This window comes from Lissotriton helveticus, chromosome 2_2 (assembly GCF_964261635.1).
Source record: "Lissotriton helveticus chromosome 2_2, aLisHel1.1, whole genome shotgun sequence".
Lineage (NCBI taxonomy): Eukaryota > Metazoa > Chordata > Amphibia > Caudata > Salamandridae > Lissotriton > Lissotriton helveticus.
In genome coordinates, this window is record NC_136060.1 from 187,909,393 (window position 1) to 187,925,709 (window position 16,317).

At 43.7% G+C, this 16,317-nt stretch overlaps 1 protein-coding gene across 1 annotated transcript in view; it reads left to right on the forward strand.

Annotated features, from left to right (window-relative positions):
* RFC1 (replication factor C subunit 1) overlaps nt 1-16,317 on the forward strand; it is a 711,111-nt gene that overhangs the window by 371,605 nt on the left and 323,189 nt on the right. Inside the window, exon 9 of the mRNA XM_078678327.1 lies at nt 2,879-3,171. Within this exon, the coding sequence (XP_078534453.1) occupies nt 2,879-3,171 (293 nt within the window). The remainder of the gene's footprint in view (nt 1-2,878; nt 3,172-16,317) is intronic.

The window sequence follows — 16,317 nt, forward strand, 5'->3', positions numbered from 1 at the left end:
GAGCAAGACAAACTTGGTTCTCGGGCCTTGTGGAGCTATCAGAAAGCAGGGTGATCAGGTTATACACCTCTCAGGACATGTTAAGAATGCAGAAAAGGCACATATGCCATTTGGTGTGAGCCAGTCTCCGCTGAGCAGAATGGCACAAATTCAGATTCCCCCGAAGATGTATGGACGTTTTAAGGTTCGTCCACAGGTGTTTTGGAGAAGGACTAATAGACTGCTTGATGAAATCGCTACTATTGTCAGGCACCTAATTCAATATTTGGGGGAAGATCTTTTCTCCATGTCCTTAAACATGGATCAGTCAGTCATAGTGGCATAAACATTGGGCATCTCAAAAAGACGCTTCTTCAACACACCTGTAAAAAAGAAAAAATAATTCTTGGGGTTAAGGGTGTTGCTGCCAGGAGCTGCACCCGCACCAGTGTGTAACTTAAACATTGCTCTAGCTCATCTAATGAGACCACTCTTTGAATCCATGCATAAAGCGAGACTCAAATACTTGATACTTATGACAGCCTTTCTTGTTGCCATTACTTTGCTTCATAGGGTCAGTGAGTTACCAGTGCTCATGATACTTGTGCCTTACCTACAGATTCATAAGGTCAGGGTGGTCATAAGAAATAACCCTCAGTTGGTCCAAAGGCCATTTAGCACTTTCAAGTGAGCCAGGCCATCCAGCTGTCAGCCAATATGCACCACTGGAAACACGGGCAGAAAGGGTTCTATACGCATTGGATGTCAGAAGAGCAGTTCTGCACTACATTCAAGAAACAAAACAGACTAGGAAGGGTATTCAATTGTTGCCTCCTTTGCAAGAGTAACTAAGAGATCACTAGTTACCAAGGGTATTATTGCAAGATATTGCAAACAGTTCAAACATATCAGAAAGCAGCAAGCATGACCTTGGAGGAAAGACTTAGACCACACTCCACAAGAAAAAAAGGAGCAACATTGGCATTCATCAGCAATATTTCAATAAATGACATCTGCCTGGCAGACAGATGTTTATCCATATATACTGTCATAAAACACCAATGTTGGCAATTTAGACTTACAGAAGGGAGAAAATGTACTAAATCACCTGTTTGTAAATGCACACTCATTTTCAGCCAGCCTCACATGACTCCTCCCTTCCTCTCCTGGACACCCTCCTACCCCCAGGCTTTACAATTACCAACAAAAACAGAAAAGACCATAGAGGTGGAGGCATAGCGATCATCCACAGAGACAATATGTCTGTGACGGAATCAGAATCATCCAACTAAAACACTTTTGAGTGCCTAACTGCCAACATCATCCCGTGCAACAAAAAAACACTAACCTGCCACCTTATTTACCACCCCCAGGCAACTCCACCGCTTTCACTGAACACCTGTCTGACCTAATCGCCCACTGCTCCCTACGAGAAGTGAACAATCTTATTCTGGGCGACCTCAACCTACACTGGAACAAAGAAAATAATCCGCTTATCCAAAATCTGAGCGAGTTACTATGCAATAACAACCTCATGCAATACTGCATAGAAACAACTCACAACAAAAGAGCAACCCTAGATGCCATCATAGCCAATCAAGACACAGTAAGGATAAACCACACCCTGCCTGTAGATTGGTCCGACCACCGCCTAATCCTTTTCCAACTCACTCACCCAGCCACTTTTCAACTCCCCACCCAAGAACAACCCAAATGGACCAGAAATCTCTCTCGGATCAACATGACTGACTTGGAAGAAAAAGTCACCTCTCTACTCACTGCCGCCTCGGCTGAGCTTTCCACTATAGAACTCACTGACCACTACAACACTTCCATGTCAACTATTCTCGATCAGATAGCCCCTCTGAAACTAAAAAAACCCAGGGACATTCCATCCAGATCCTGGTTCAATACAGACATCAATAACGCTCCAGGCTCGGAATTCTTTGTGGGGCTGTCCAGGTGAGCTCTGTTAACCTGTAGCTTGCAGGGAGTCCACAGAGTCCTTTTGCAACAAGGTAATCCACAGGGCTGCAGTTTCACTTGGTGCAGTCTTCAGATGTCAGGCCTTAGAAATCTTTGCACAGCAAAACTTTTCAGCAGGGCACTTCTTGTTTCAGTAAGTTTCAAGCAGCAGGGCACAATTTACTGTTTAAAAGCAGTCCTGGAAACCAGTGTTGCTTTTAAACTGACATCGGGCTTCAGCAGTGCACACATGCTAGTGCAGAAAATCTGCTGGCCTCTAAACTGCCACGCCCCAGGATACGGGGGACTTCTAGGTAGTTTCAACCCCCTGCTCTATTATATTCTAGGGGCTTATGGGGTAGGTCTTGCCAATTACAGGGGTACCCCACCATACCATAGTGTACCCTAGTGTATGTTGGATGTCCTAACTGTATTCCAATGTGTTCCTTTCAGCTTGGCACTGGGCCTGGTTAAACAGAGCCCTGGGTCAGTCAGTCAGTTACCACCAGTTCCAGTCAGCAATAAGTTGGGGGGTGCCCAGGGCACAAGATGACTTTGCAACAGTATTTTACTCTGCAGTGTTGAAGACATGGAGTATTGATAACTTTTTTTCTTGAACGTAAAGATAGAACACCATTTTATTTCTTATTGAATAGCAAAGTATCTGGTGTGTGTGTGTGTGTGTGTGCACGTGTATATATACATATATACATATATATTCATATATACACTTTGCTTCAAAATTGATTTTATATCACTACTTGTGTTTAACAAGTATCAAGATTGCTAGAAAAATTCACAGAATTTGAAGCATAAGTTGTCTTTATTCACTCCCCCCATTGTCTATAGATGGTAGTAAAACGAGTTGCACATCTTTTTATCTCCTATAATTCTTTAGAACAATCATATTATAACTATTAATATTTTATTACAGTAAAAACATTAAGCACTTCTGAAGAGACAGCAAATAATTGTAGAGATGAACAAGTTAAATCTGAGAGTGAGAAAGTGCCAGGTCGACATTCAGAACTCTCTGCTGCTAAAACAGGGAATTTAACATCCACCTCAAAAGCCAGCACAAAGCTGGCTAATATGAAACAAAAGGACGAAGGGCTGAAAAGAGAAACACATACTCCTATTCCAGCATCTAAAGAAAAGAAAGAAAAGTCAGTTCTGCCAACAGAAGAGAAGATTAAGAAGGAAAAAACGTCCCCTCTGAAGACAGAGGTAAATGTTTGAAATGTGTCTTATATTGGGTTAGAGCATCAAACGTTGTTGAATGCTACTTGCCTAATGAATATAATCTCAGATGAAGTTTGTTCTGCTAATTTTATATGATGGAAATAATTGTTATATGTTATCATGATAAATCATACCTCTACTTCATCCTGTGTACATTCTATTTGCAAATGTTTGGATGAAGATGCTGAACCATCAACATCTTTTCTCTTTAGCAAGAATAATTTTGATTATCTCTGCGCATGTATTGCTGGCTTGTGGCTTATTGAAGGATTCCCAAAGGATCCGCAGGAACATTCAGGAGGTAGAGTTGGTGCCTGTAGAATCTCAGTCTTCCTTGATAAGAGTGACTTGGTAATCTAGTGCAATGACAGATTTAAAACGGGCCGCCGTGTCTATATGCATTGAAGGAGGAAGGCTTTGCCAAATGTGCTATTCTTTTCCGCATAGGTGATCTGTCTCTAAGTTCTAAACTCTGGTTGTTGTGTTTTTCAGTAGGAAATCAGAAATTAAAAGCTATGGTAACAATAGGAGAGCAAAAAAACTAAAAGAAAAACTAGATAATCGGGTTACTAAAAATGTTTTATGTATTGGTAAAATGATGAAAAATCAATCAGGAAATTTTAAAAGGCTTCGTTTGCTTAATAACCACAATATATTAGAACATTGGAATGTTGGGAGCTCCATTGCAGACAATGGAGTGCTCCCTGCTTCTACGGGCCGGTAAAGGCCCGCAGAGCAACATTCCAATGTTCTACAAAGGCTTCTCGAAGCTCGAGGGGATTTATATCCCCTCGAGGTTCGAGAACCCTTTGTTTAATTTGTTAGAACATTCTGCCCTCTAGTGGCAGAATGTTCTAATAGCCTTATAGCCCTTCGTAGCAGGGCTATACCGGCTATTAAAGTCCCTCTGTCTCGTTAAAGTCCCTCGGCTTCGGCTCGGGCCTTTAACGATTCAGCGGGCCTTTAATAGCCGGTATAGCCCGCTACGGCAGGCTATAAGGCTATATTAAATACACATTCAACAAGGAAAAAACTAATGCCTGCAGCAAGTGCAGGAGGAGTTTGTCGCAAGGATAGCAGTGTATAGAGCAGAGGTCTTCAAACTTTTTTGCTCTGAACCACCATAAGGAAAATGTTTTGTGGTTGGGCCACCCTGCAAAATGTTAAAACAACGATTGGTGGAGCAGGAGGGACATGGCTGTATGCAAGGGACGGGGCTTATGAGATGATTTCCGTACTACTTTTTCTACAGCTTATAAACCACTCGTAAGTTTGATACTTACAAAACAGCAAATGCATCAAACAAAAACATGTATGGTCCCAAAAATACTGCTCACACTCTTGGACCCCAATGCAACTACACCTGCTGTATTATTGAAAACAGCAGTCCTGAGTAGCAGGCTATCTCCTCCACATCTTTCACCTCTTCCCCACCATGCCTGACCATCACTCTGATTTTGAATAAGGTTCACTGTCCCTCTCAGAAACAAATAAAGCTCCCACACATTGTCTCCCTTTTTTCTGCAAAGGTGCCCTCCGTCCTAATGCTAAAAAGGAAAATAAGCTCACAAGCCCCTTTTTTAAAGGTAGGCAGTGAAAAATGTGATGCAGTGGGCCTCTCAAACCCATGGGCCCCAGACCTGCTGCATCTGCTTAATTATTGATAACCAGCATTGGCCACTTACACACCTGGCAGCAGTAATGAATGACCTTTTTTAAAGAAAAAAAGGGGGGGGGGAGGGCACTTATAATACTGCCTTTGCTACGCAATCCATCATCTGTTGTATAGTACTGCATATCCAACTTTTCAGTGCTGTAAACTAGTACTTACAAACATTCTATACTGGGGGCATATTTATGTATTTCGATAATTCTGCTTTATTGTGCAGTACAGGAAGACAAATGCGTTCTTGTTGCACACTTATGTTTTTAAGTAAAACTAGTTCTATATATGTTGCAGTTTATTTTGCTGCACAATTCACTTTTTTTGTGGTCTTCTGCCTGTTTTTTAAATATGTTGAGCATGGATTCAGCAGCCATTTAGTCTCCCAAACCTACTTTGGGAAGGGATCACCAGGGACACCTTGTTGCTGATTTCACAAGGCCGTTTGAGCTCAGGTACAAAAAACACAACCATCTGCTTATTGCAGCGCAGATTAATATGTCCGTACAGCACTCAAACAAACATTAACTATTCCCTTTGCCGTTAAAAAATTCCCACCCCCTTTAACAATTTCTTCTTTAACTTCATCTTGACAAATTCTGTTAGTGATGAACCCTTTTGTCCTTTGTCGTGACTCCAATATTTCTTTGCACCGAACCAGCCTATCTGCCCCTGGACCAAGCCTGCCTTCCTTCCATTCCACCATTCTCCTCTTACTCTCCGTTGCTCTTTTCCCTGTTACCTCTAATCTTTTCCGTAGTGCCTTTTGATGAGCTTGACCTCTATAACTAATATCTCTTTCCCAGTGCTGAACCTGCTGAAGCCTATTGTCCATGTGCCAGAGTGGGCTGGTATACTCAGTGCTTCCCTAAACTAACTGCTCGGTAGTGAATTCAGTGCTGTGAAGCATTTACCACTCCCAAGTCTCCCGAGGTGAAGAGGGCAATACCTACCAATCCATCCAGTGCCCTGCAAGTCCCTCCTTGTGTGGTGTGCATTTAAACCTCATAGGAAATAACAATTGAATTTACCAACACTGTGTTGTTCCGTAATTACCACATTTCTTATAATCATGATTCAAGCAGAAAAATACAGCTTTCACAAGATTCGGAACTATGGAAATTTCTGTATGTTTATGCATCACAATAAATACAGGCAGCTCTTAACTCAGGGATATTCAATGGGTTTTAAAGCACTTATTTTGGTACTCTTGCTGAATTGAAATTGGGCACAAATAAAAATACATAAATGTCTTTTGTTTTCAGCAAATCAAGAAACATTTACAATGCAATAGCTCTAACTCTCACAAATTCGAGACCTATTGCATTGCAAATGATTGCATTTTTTAGCAACCTTTTTAACCCTGCCAGCACACTTCCTGACCTCCGCGCCCACGGCATTCTGATCACAGTTCTCACAAGGGCTCGAAGTAAATGAAGACAGCCTGGAAATGCAGCAAATAAACATCGTCGCACTTCCAGGCTATCTTCATTTACATGCAATTGCAGAGGCATTTGCCCTCCCCCCCCCCTCCCCCCGGGAACCCTCGCGCCCCGCAGTTTGAAGACCTCTGGTATAGAGTAATAATAACACTTGCTTGCTAAGCAGTAAGTGATACGAAAGGGGGCGGCACGCGTATAATACAAAAAGGGGGTCAACCTGTCTAGTAATCATGACATGGTTGAAATAAAATGGATGTGAGGGCCATTTACGAGCTTGGCCCATTCTATCCATCTGAATGTGATGTGGAATTGGCCAAAATTGAGTAACAGGAAACCGAGAGAGAGAAGAAAGTCTGGGTGAAGGAGGAGAATGTCAGGTGAATGTAGGAAAGGAGAGGGGGCACATTCGTGGCACATCTGTAGGAAGAAAGCAGATTGCAGGTGCTGTGAAACTACATGTTGTCAATAAAAGGTAAGACACATTAACAGATTGGAGCAGAAGTTTAGGAGAACAGTTGTCTTTTAAAACATAAAAAAAATGTTGTCTACAACAATGTAATGGTAAAAAAAACGTCTACACTATATTTTTGAAGGAAGCAACCACATTTGAGATCTAACCTTTTTATGACTAGTTTATGTAGACACTGTTTTTTTTTTTTAATTAAGGGATTCATACATACATACATTCCTTGTTAAATAAAATGAATGTAATACGATTCCCGCCAGTGCCCTGTTTCTGTTATGATGAGGATTAAGCAAATCATCACTATGGCTCATATGTTCGAGGGGATAAGTTAAGCAAATAGGCAATTCATGAAGCAGACCTCTCGACATTTAGTATCTGGGTTTTCAAAGTGCTGCCACCGTTTCAGCTCGATCACTTTTACGTGCTGCTGCGCGCATCACTAGAGTGTGTGTTTTTTGTTTTTTTTACATTACATTAATCGAACGAGAGCCTTGTTGCTCGGGGGAATGAATGCATTGTGAAGGTTGTTTTTTTAGTTATCAAACCTTGTGACAGTAGTACGTTTTTGCCATTGTATTTGTTGGGGGCATCTTGCACATACAGCTTACATTAGGACAAATGACTGCCCCGTTGGCGGATTCCCGGCAGAGACTTTATTTTTAATCTACTCTAGCAAGACCTAAAATCGGCGAAATATAGTTTCTAAATGACAGTACATTCGGTGTATATCATTCCGGTGCGGTCACTTCTACACAATCAGTATTATGTATTTTTCTGGTTGTGTTCTTTCTACACCGCTATAAAATTCCTGTCGATAATTATTGCTTTACGGTAAATGTCATACACATATTGATGTTTATTTTATAGATCGCTCTGATTCTTTCATCATGGAATCCTTCCAACTTCCCCGGTTTCAATATGAGGTATTTTTTCTGCATCATCTGTAGATGGGTCTCTGTTCATATTTTAAGATTACATACTAACCTTGGGTTTCGTTAAGCTTCACGGTTTCTTTTTCATACTTTATATCTTATTCAACTTTATACTCCATTGCTTGCTGATTCTGTCTCAGGCAATTTGCGTTAACGCTGACGTTTTGGATGGCTGTTGCTTTTCTACGTGGTATAATGGCCTTTATGGTTTTCCTACTATTATGTCCGCATTGTCTGGCTGATTATTCAGCTTTACCTTATTGCTACCTTATTTCTACTTGTTATGTTTTCTCTTGAATATCCTATTGGTCTTTTTATTATCTCTCTAGTGATATGACTGCTTCTATGCCCTTAGTTGCTATTTTCGGGTATGGGGACTTAGTGGACTAAACTTCCATTGTTGGGGCCTGTGTTTAACCTTATGGTCACAGGTTCATATCTTGGCGACTCAGCTTTTCTTCATTCTGAGGTTGATAACTAGGGGTACCTTTGATTTGGGTGATTAACCTTGTTATGTATGTTGTCTTTGACTTTTTTCATATTGCTTTCGTTATCCTTTCCCTTGGGTGATGGATCTCTCTTGCTGCTTCAGTGCAGGTCTGGCTCGGATAGCACTCTTAGGGCACACAGGTTTTCCTCCGTGACTTCACCTGTTGTTCCGCATCTTGCAAGTATCGAACTCACTGATCGAGTCTAGATATGTACTGTTAGACCTTGCATATCTTGGCGTGATTACCCCTGACTTTTTGCCTCTGCCTCCTTTGCAATCTAGATGCTTTGGGTACTTTGCCACTGCTGATCATTGTCAAAGTACAAGTATTCCCTATGTAAAATGTAATGGTAATTGGTTGGCTGGGTTTGCCTTACTAGAAAAGTCCCTAGTGATGTGCACTGTGTGTGCCAGGGCTAGTAATGCAAAGGCGCGCGGAGAAGGGAACTCAAGCCTGCAGTGTAGGGCCTGCTCGCAGTTTGCTTAGTTAGCATGTTGTCCTGACAAGTGCAACCACTTGTCAGGCCTTACGTTCCCTTTTACATACACGTTGGGCACCCCTGTGGTAGGTCCCGGGTAATCCCTGGGCAGGGTGCGGTGTAGATAAAAGGCAGGACATATACTAAGGTGTGTGTTAGGTCTTGACAGTAAAAAACACTAATTTCGTTTTTCACTGCTGAAAGGCCACCCTGCCCATAGGACAGAATGGGGTAGGCTGGGTGTTGTTCGTTAGCCTAGTTTCCTGTACGTTTATAATGGAGAGGTGAAGTTTAGTATGTATGAACTCAGTGTCATAACACATCTTTCTGTGAAGGTGGTTTTGTAATTGTGTGTTCAGAAACCACTCTTTTAGAAAGTGGCTGAGTTTTGCGCTTTAAGCATTTCTGTGAGTCTCTGCTGAATTGTGTATTGCCTGTCTGGATCTGAAAGGTGAGAGGAGCTGGGAGAGGTCTTGACCCAGGGAGGGGTTGAGATGGCACCAGGCTGCCCTGCATCTGGAGAGGGGGAGGAGAAGCCCGGGAGGTGAAAAGGCCTGGGCTGGTGTTATAAACCAATTGACCCATCTCCTGCTGAGTGATAAGGATCCATACCCCCAGTATCAAAGGGGTGACACTGGGAGGGAAGACAACCAGAACTGATTTAGGGAGGTGTCAGGGACCCCTGAGCACAAACTAACTTAAAAGACTTTATGGAGTATAACTATGAGAGCTGAAACCCCTGGACGTTGGAATGAAACAGAAATGAATTGAGATTGAAAAGGCTTGGACCCATTCTGTGGTGAAGAGGAACCTCTGATAAAGAAAGAGCAACTGAAGAGACTACTGTGGAAAGACCAATCCTTGCTTCGTGATCTGGGGCTGGTCTGCAGTTGGCTGTTCTAACCAAGGGAGAGGCTGTTGGGACTGTGCTTGAAGGCGGTGGGTCCCCCTGCTTGAAGTAACCCCAAGAGCCCGAGGTGAGCTGGCTCCCTGTTTGGAAATACAGGAACATAAAAGTTTCCGGAGAAGTCCCAAGCAACGTGGCGTGTGCGTGCTTTTGCAGCTTGAGACCCTCAGAAGTTGTGCCTTGTGATCGTGGACACGCAGGAGTAAAGTGAGACTCAGACGTGCAGAATACGTGTCATGGTGCAGGCCAGGGCGTTGGTGAGGAGCGCCTGGTTGTCGTGTGCACCGAGTGAAGAAGTGAGATTAATTCGCACAGTGTGCATGTCGTGATGCAGCCAAGGCGTTGGTGAAGAGTGCCGGGTCATCGTGAGCACCAGAGATGAGGCGAGTTTTGGACGCGCAGAGTACGTGTCGAGGTGCAACCTGAGGTGCTGGTGAGGAGGGCCGGGTAGTGTGTGCACCGAATTCGAAGTAAAGTCTCCACAGTGCTGAGGGCGGGTCTCAGTGTTCACTGAGATCGCTGGAAGGAGGGCCAAGTCATTGGAACCTGATAGTAAAATAGCAGCGGCCCGGACCGGCAGCCCCAGAGGAGCTGAGCAGCCTGCCCGAGCTCGCCACACCCATCAATGGAGTTTTGGATCAAGGCCCAAGTCGCTGATGGAGGAGAGGAGAGTGGGGTCGCACCCCCCCAGATAACGTGGATCACCACCTGGGTTGGGGTGCAGACCCGGATGGACACTCTCGGCCTCTCGCTTCAGTCAGCTGCGCGAGCCTGTTGCTTCGGCTCGGATCTCTGCCCGTTCTGGCCCAAGGAGGGGCAGTACTGGGGCCGGAGTGGAAAGCAGTACTTTTGTGTCATTATTGATCCATATTGGGGACACTTAACGGAGCACCTAAACTGTCGTATTACACTTTGCATTATTGATGCTAACAAACTATCGAACTGTCGTATGACTCCTGACCTTATTTGTGCCAGACGAACTACAGTGCATTATTTCTTCATTGCACAGTACATGATTGTAGCGTGACGCATTGCTTTGTTTCTTCCTGGTACAGGGCATGCTGGTAGTGATGAGCATTGCAATATACCTTCTATTGCAAAGTACATGACTGTGCCGCTACGTATGGCATTGTTTCTCTGTTGCACAGTACAAGAGAATATTGTTCCGCATTGCAGTATTTCTTTTCTTTTGCAACATGTGTGATTCTAGAAATACGATTTGCCTAACCTTTTGGAAATGGTTAGAAGTGAGCTTAACTGTTGGTTAGAAGTGGTAGTTGGGATTAGAACCTACCAATCCACCGGAAGGAATACTACCCATTCTTAAATGTTGATTCTGTATCTTGTGGTCATATCGTGTAACTTCTTATATATGTGGAGTTGTTGCTGGAACATAATAAGAAACAACAATGTTACCAAGAAGGATGTTACCAAGAAGGACGGCAGTCTGCATCTGATCCTAGACCTCACAGAGTTGCATTTCTCCCTTTAAAAGGAAAAGTTTGAGGTGCTGACACTAGCACAAGTGCTATTGGTAATGGAAGCTGGAGAATAGTTTGGTGTCACTGGACCTCCAAGATGCCTAAATCCACAACCTAATCCTGTGGTCCCACTGAAAGTATTTGTGCTTTGCAGTGGGTTCTACTTTAGTACCAATTTGCAGTGCTCCCTTTTGGATTAACTTTGGTATCTTGAGACTCCAAGGTGATGGTGGTTGTTGCAGCCCATCTCAGACGGTCGTGTTTCTACATTTCTCCCACATCTGGACGTCTGGCTGATCTCAGCGTGTGGTGTTGTACCATCTGCAGTCTCTAAAGTTCAAATTGGACTTTTGAGACAATAATTCCAATTCTCACCTTAAACCCTTCCAACAACTCCAGTTCATAGGGTCAGTGCAGGACACACCACCCTTCTCCGCACCTTCCCTCTGCTTCTGATGGATTGCCTATATGAAGGAGATTTTTCTGTTCTTTTAGACAGGTGTGTGAGTTCCAATCATGAGTCCTAAGACTTTTAGGCCTGCTTGCTTTCTGCATTCTACTAGTCATGCATAGATGTTGGCTCATGGAGGCCCTGTTGTGGTGCCTCTGCAAGCAGTCACCACAGTCTTGGTAAACCTGTCTGACTCCATTGTAATCTCCCCAGCGCTGTGACTAGGAGGCAAACCTGAGCTGTCAGATGGCCCTCACTCCCTCTCCAACAGTGACTGCAGCAGTGATGGATGCCTCCACCTTAGGGTTGGGAGTTCATCTGTAGAACGGAGGACTCTGAAAGAACAGGCTCATCATATCATCCTGATGGATTTGCAGGAGCAATTTGGCTGATGCTCAAGGCCTTCTTCCCTTCCATCCAAGGTTGGTACCTACAGATCTTGATGGAAAACATGATATCGATATGGTATGTCGACAAACAAGGGACAGTAGCCGCTGAAACTGCAGTCTTGGATACGTCACTAGCTGGGTCTCTGAATTTCAAAGCCCATAGCATGAATTATCTTGCCGATCATAAGTGGCAATTTCTTCCAGAGATAGCCAAGGACATATTTACCCAGTGGGGCACTCCTCAGTTGTACTAGTTCAATTTCTTGGACAGTGCTCAATGGCAGCAGTTCTTTGCCCCTGGTGTCTATTGTGGGGAGCCTTGAAGGACCTGTTTCTTGTTTCTTATGAGGCAGAAATAATGGCAGCAATATGCTGCCAACTCTCCCCCCCCCCCTCCTCTTTATCCTTGATCCCTCAAGACCGGGCCCAAGTCATTCTCCTAGCCCCAGATTGTCCAAGGAGGCTGTGGTAGTCAGACTTTTGGTGTTCTCCATATAGCTCAATTTGCCATTCAGACCAGACCTCCTTCTCCAGTTGTAGGGGATGGTACTGGCTTCCACCTTCATGCACTGAGATTGAGTGGGGCCATCTGGATTCTTCACAGCTACTTCTGGAGGCTGCCAACATAATTCTGTCAGGGTTTCATACTATCACCAAATCAGCTGACTTTGGAAGATGGGGCAACTTCGTTGTATAGTACGCAGGCAACAATATAGACTCCTTGCAGACTACATTTTTTCCCAGTCATGCAATTTTCAGTTTTCCTTGCCCAGGGAGGTTGTGCGACTGGCAATTAAGCTGTCTTCCATCCTTGTTCAACTCTCCCGTTCTGATGCGTTTTTGAAAGGGTAGCTCCAACCCCCATTGTTATGGCACCTTAATTGTGTTCTTACTTTTCAAGGGGACTCTGTTCCAGCCCAGTTGTCCCTTACGCATGGTAAATTTGAAAACAATGTTTTTGGTGGCTGGTACATCGGCTAGACCTTTGAGCGAGTTGCAGGCTCTTACTTCCCGACCATCTTTCACCTCTTTTTACCCAGTTTAATTGGTGTTAGAAAGAAGGGCTGCTTTCCTGCTAAAAGATTTTACTCCTTTCCATCTAGGTCAGTCGATCACTATTCCAGCCTTTTATCCCTCACCCATTCCGTGAAAGAGGAGAAGTTGTTGCACAGGTTTGGTTCTAGATGGGTAGTCGATTACTACTTAGACCACACCAGAGACATACGACTGGATTACCAGCTTTTTGTGAATACTGTGGTGCCAAAAAAGACAAAGCCATGCAGGGAAAAAACCCTATCCAGGTAGATCCTCCTCTGCATCAAGACTTGTTATGCCTTAGCTAAAAAGGAACATCTAAAAGGGATCCGAGCCCGTGCCACCAGGGCTAAATCCACTACTTTTTCCTTTGCAAGAAGAGTTCATATTGCAGAGATCTGTAAGCGTCTACGTCGGTGTCTCTGCACACCTTCGCCAAGCATTACTGCCTGGATTCTGAAGTGTTCAGCGATGGTCACTTTGCAATGGTCCATCTTTCTTCCCTCGTATAATTATCCATTAACCCTCCACGAGTGAGGGTATTGCTGTATAATTTATTCTGCAGGCAAGGAGTCTACAGGTGGAAATATCCATCAGAAGAAAAAGTCACTTACCTGTGCTAATGATCTTTCCAGTGGATCTACCTCCCTCTTCCCCCAACTTGGTTTTGGTACTGCACTACCTCTGTTGATATCAGTTCATCGCTCACCTCGAAGGAAAGGTAAAAAATGGATGCAAACTGATATTGTTGCGCCGGGGTGGGTGCTAAATGGCTCTAGTGAGATTACTTTTGGCGTTCAAACAAAGCCAGCTGCCTCTGCCAGCTACATATCAGCTTTGAAGTTTCCAGATCTAGTTTGGTGCCTGGGATTCTTCTCCAGTTGAGAAATCTGAAGGTAGAGTATCCACCAGAAAGATTTACTGCATGTAAATGACTTTTCTTATAACAGCGATACTCAACAGCAGTTTTACGATGTGGGGCAGCCCCAGGCAAAGGCGTCAATGGTAAGGCTGAATCCCTTAAATGCAAAGAAATTAGACTCTGAAATCACTACAGAGTAAGTGACTAAAGAAATGTCTCAACTCTACTTCATGAAGATTCCCTGACCGAAGAGCACCTGATTGAACTCTTCAAGCTCTTCTCTTCCAATTTGGCACCATCCATTGCAAGAATGTTCCATAGAGCCTCGGAAGACAGAATACTAACTCCAAACTTACTAAAGTCCACCGTAAACCACACAAACCACCCAGTAGGTGTACTGGCAAAAATGCTTTCCAGCCTACTCCTACTACATATCGTATCCTTAGTCCATGCAGATTAGTGTGGCTTCATTGACGGCCCATCCACCCGGCATAATGTCCGGTGGTCCTCAACTGTATGGCGGTCCGGATTCGTCTGACTAGCCTGTTCACCCTTATCTAAGTGTATTTCAAGAAGGTGTTTGATTCTGTGCAATGGGAATACCCGTTCTCCGTACTTGTAGCTTGCAGGATTCTGCCCCAATTTTCTAAGCTACACCGACTGCTTTACTCAAATATGGTTGCCAGAGACAAAATAGTGTCCTGTTAGACCATGTCCCAGTCAATAGTGAGACGTGCAAGGGTATTCTTCTTTTCTTCCGTTTGCCATGGGCATTAAACTACTGGCCATGGCATTAAAGTATCTCAAAGTATATAGGGATTTCTCTAGAGAGCTGGACTTGAGGACTGAGTTTCCCTTTATGCTAATCTTCTAGTGTGTGAGCCATCCCCAAACCTAGCATCTAGAGTTTTCTAGACTCCTTGACCTCTTTAGTCAAACATCTGATATTAAATCCACAAGTTAAATCCTATACCCACTGCAGTGCTTCTTTTAACCATATGGTGTCTCAGCTAACTGTGGATCCTGACAGATTTAATTTTTTCCGCATAAATGTGCCACTTTAATTTTTGAGTGGCTGGAAGGCCAACATCTCAGCACTTCTTGAGACCCTACAAAGAGATCCGGCTTATTGGAACCTACTTCCCTTATCCATAATGTGACGAGTGGCCATCATTAAGATGGTCTCTCTACCTAAGCTGCTATATGCACCACAAAATTTTCCTGCCAAATCCCACCATACTTCGTTTTACAAGTAAATTACTTACTTTGTAATTTTGTGTAGGAAAATAGTCCCCAGAGTGTCTATGACAAAATGCCACAAGAACTGGTGGCAGACTATGGGCGATGGATGTCATTTACTGTGGGGCTTTCTACCAACCTCGTTATCAAAGACTGACTGTACTGTCAACAAACCAAACCCTCCTTTGTCACGGAGAGAGATGGATGATGGGTGATTGTTCCCTTGTACTGTACCTTTATGGAGATCGCATATGCCACTAAGTTCGTAATTACCTCTGGCCAGAAACTCACTTTGTGCTGCTTGGACAAGGTTAGGGGGATGTGTTACCATTGGCATATCTGAACTCCAGGCCATTATGTGCTTATTGACTTTGCATTCATTTAGGGCTCTTCAGGCAGAGTATAATCTCAACAGGTCACAATTATATCATTATCTCCAACTATGACATGGCATCACCCCTCTTCTCAAGGACATTGATGACTTGAAGTACTTTAATACACTGGGTACTAGACTGATTATGGGTCTCCTTGACAATGCCCTCTGTAAGCTAAGCAGGGCATGCTAAAACAACATGGGGCCACTGAGGGACATGGATTGGCAGGGTATCCTGAAGTCTTTCAGGGACGCAACTTTTTCCTCTGCTCTTGCGTTGTTCAATTTAAAAATCTCCACAGGATCTACTACTCCAAGTTGGAGGCTGTGGTGGATGGGTAGAGACACTTCCCTGCTGTGCATCATAGACGAGGGCACCTTCTTCCACACTGTCTGGGAATCTAGACCTTTTCACAAGTGATCTCTACATCGTTCGCCAGAGGATCTATGTTCACCTCAGTTATGACTGTCATTACTACCCAACCTAAGAGCAGGTCCCTTTTCCTTACTTGCTTTAAGGCGCCATGTAGCCTTGCTTTGTCATCTAATTGTTCGCATTGTCTCATTTGTTAGTGAATGCATTTAGGCTTGAGACAGAGGTTTTTGTAAAAGTTGTAATTTATTTTTAATATTTTTCTTTTGATTTATACCCTGTCAAATGGCCATTCATTTCTATGGCTGTAGTGTGAGAAGCATATTTGTTTAAGAACTATTTGAAACAAACGAAGAGGCACAGTGTGAGCTGGAGCTTGATGTGTAATTAATTTTGGAATCCAGAGTAAGCATCATCAATGTTCTTCCTGATTTATATTTTTCATATCTTCAAATGTACGGACAACAATGCGTGTGTGTGTCATCTAAGTATGTGTGCACAGATTGACCAGAGGAGGTGGTGCACGGTTCCTCCAGACTCTGACAATGA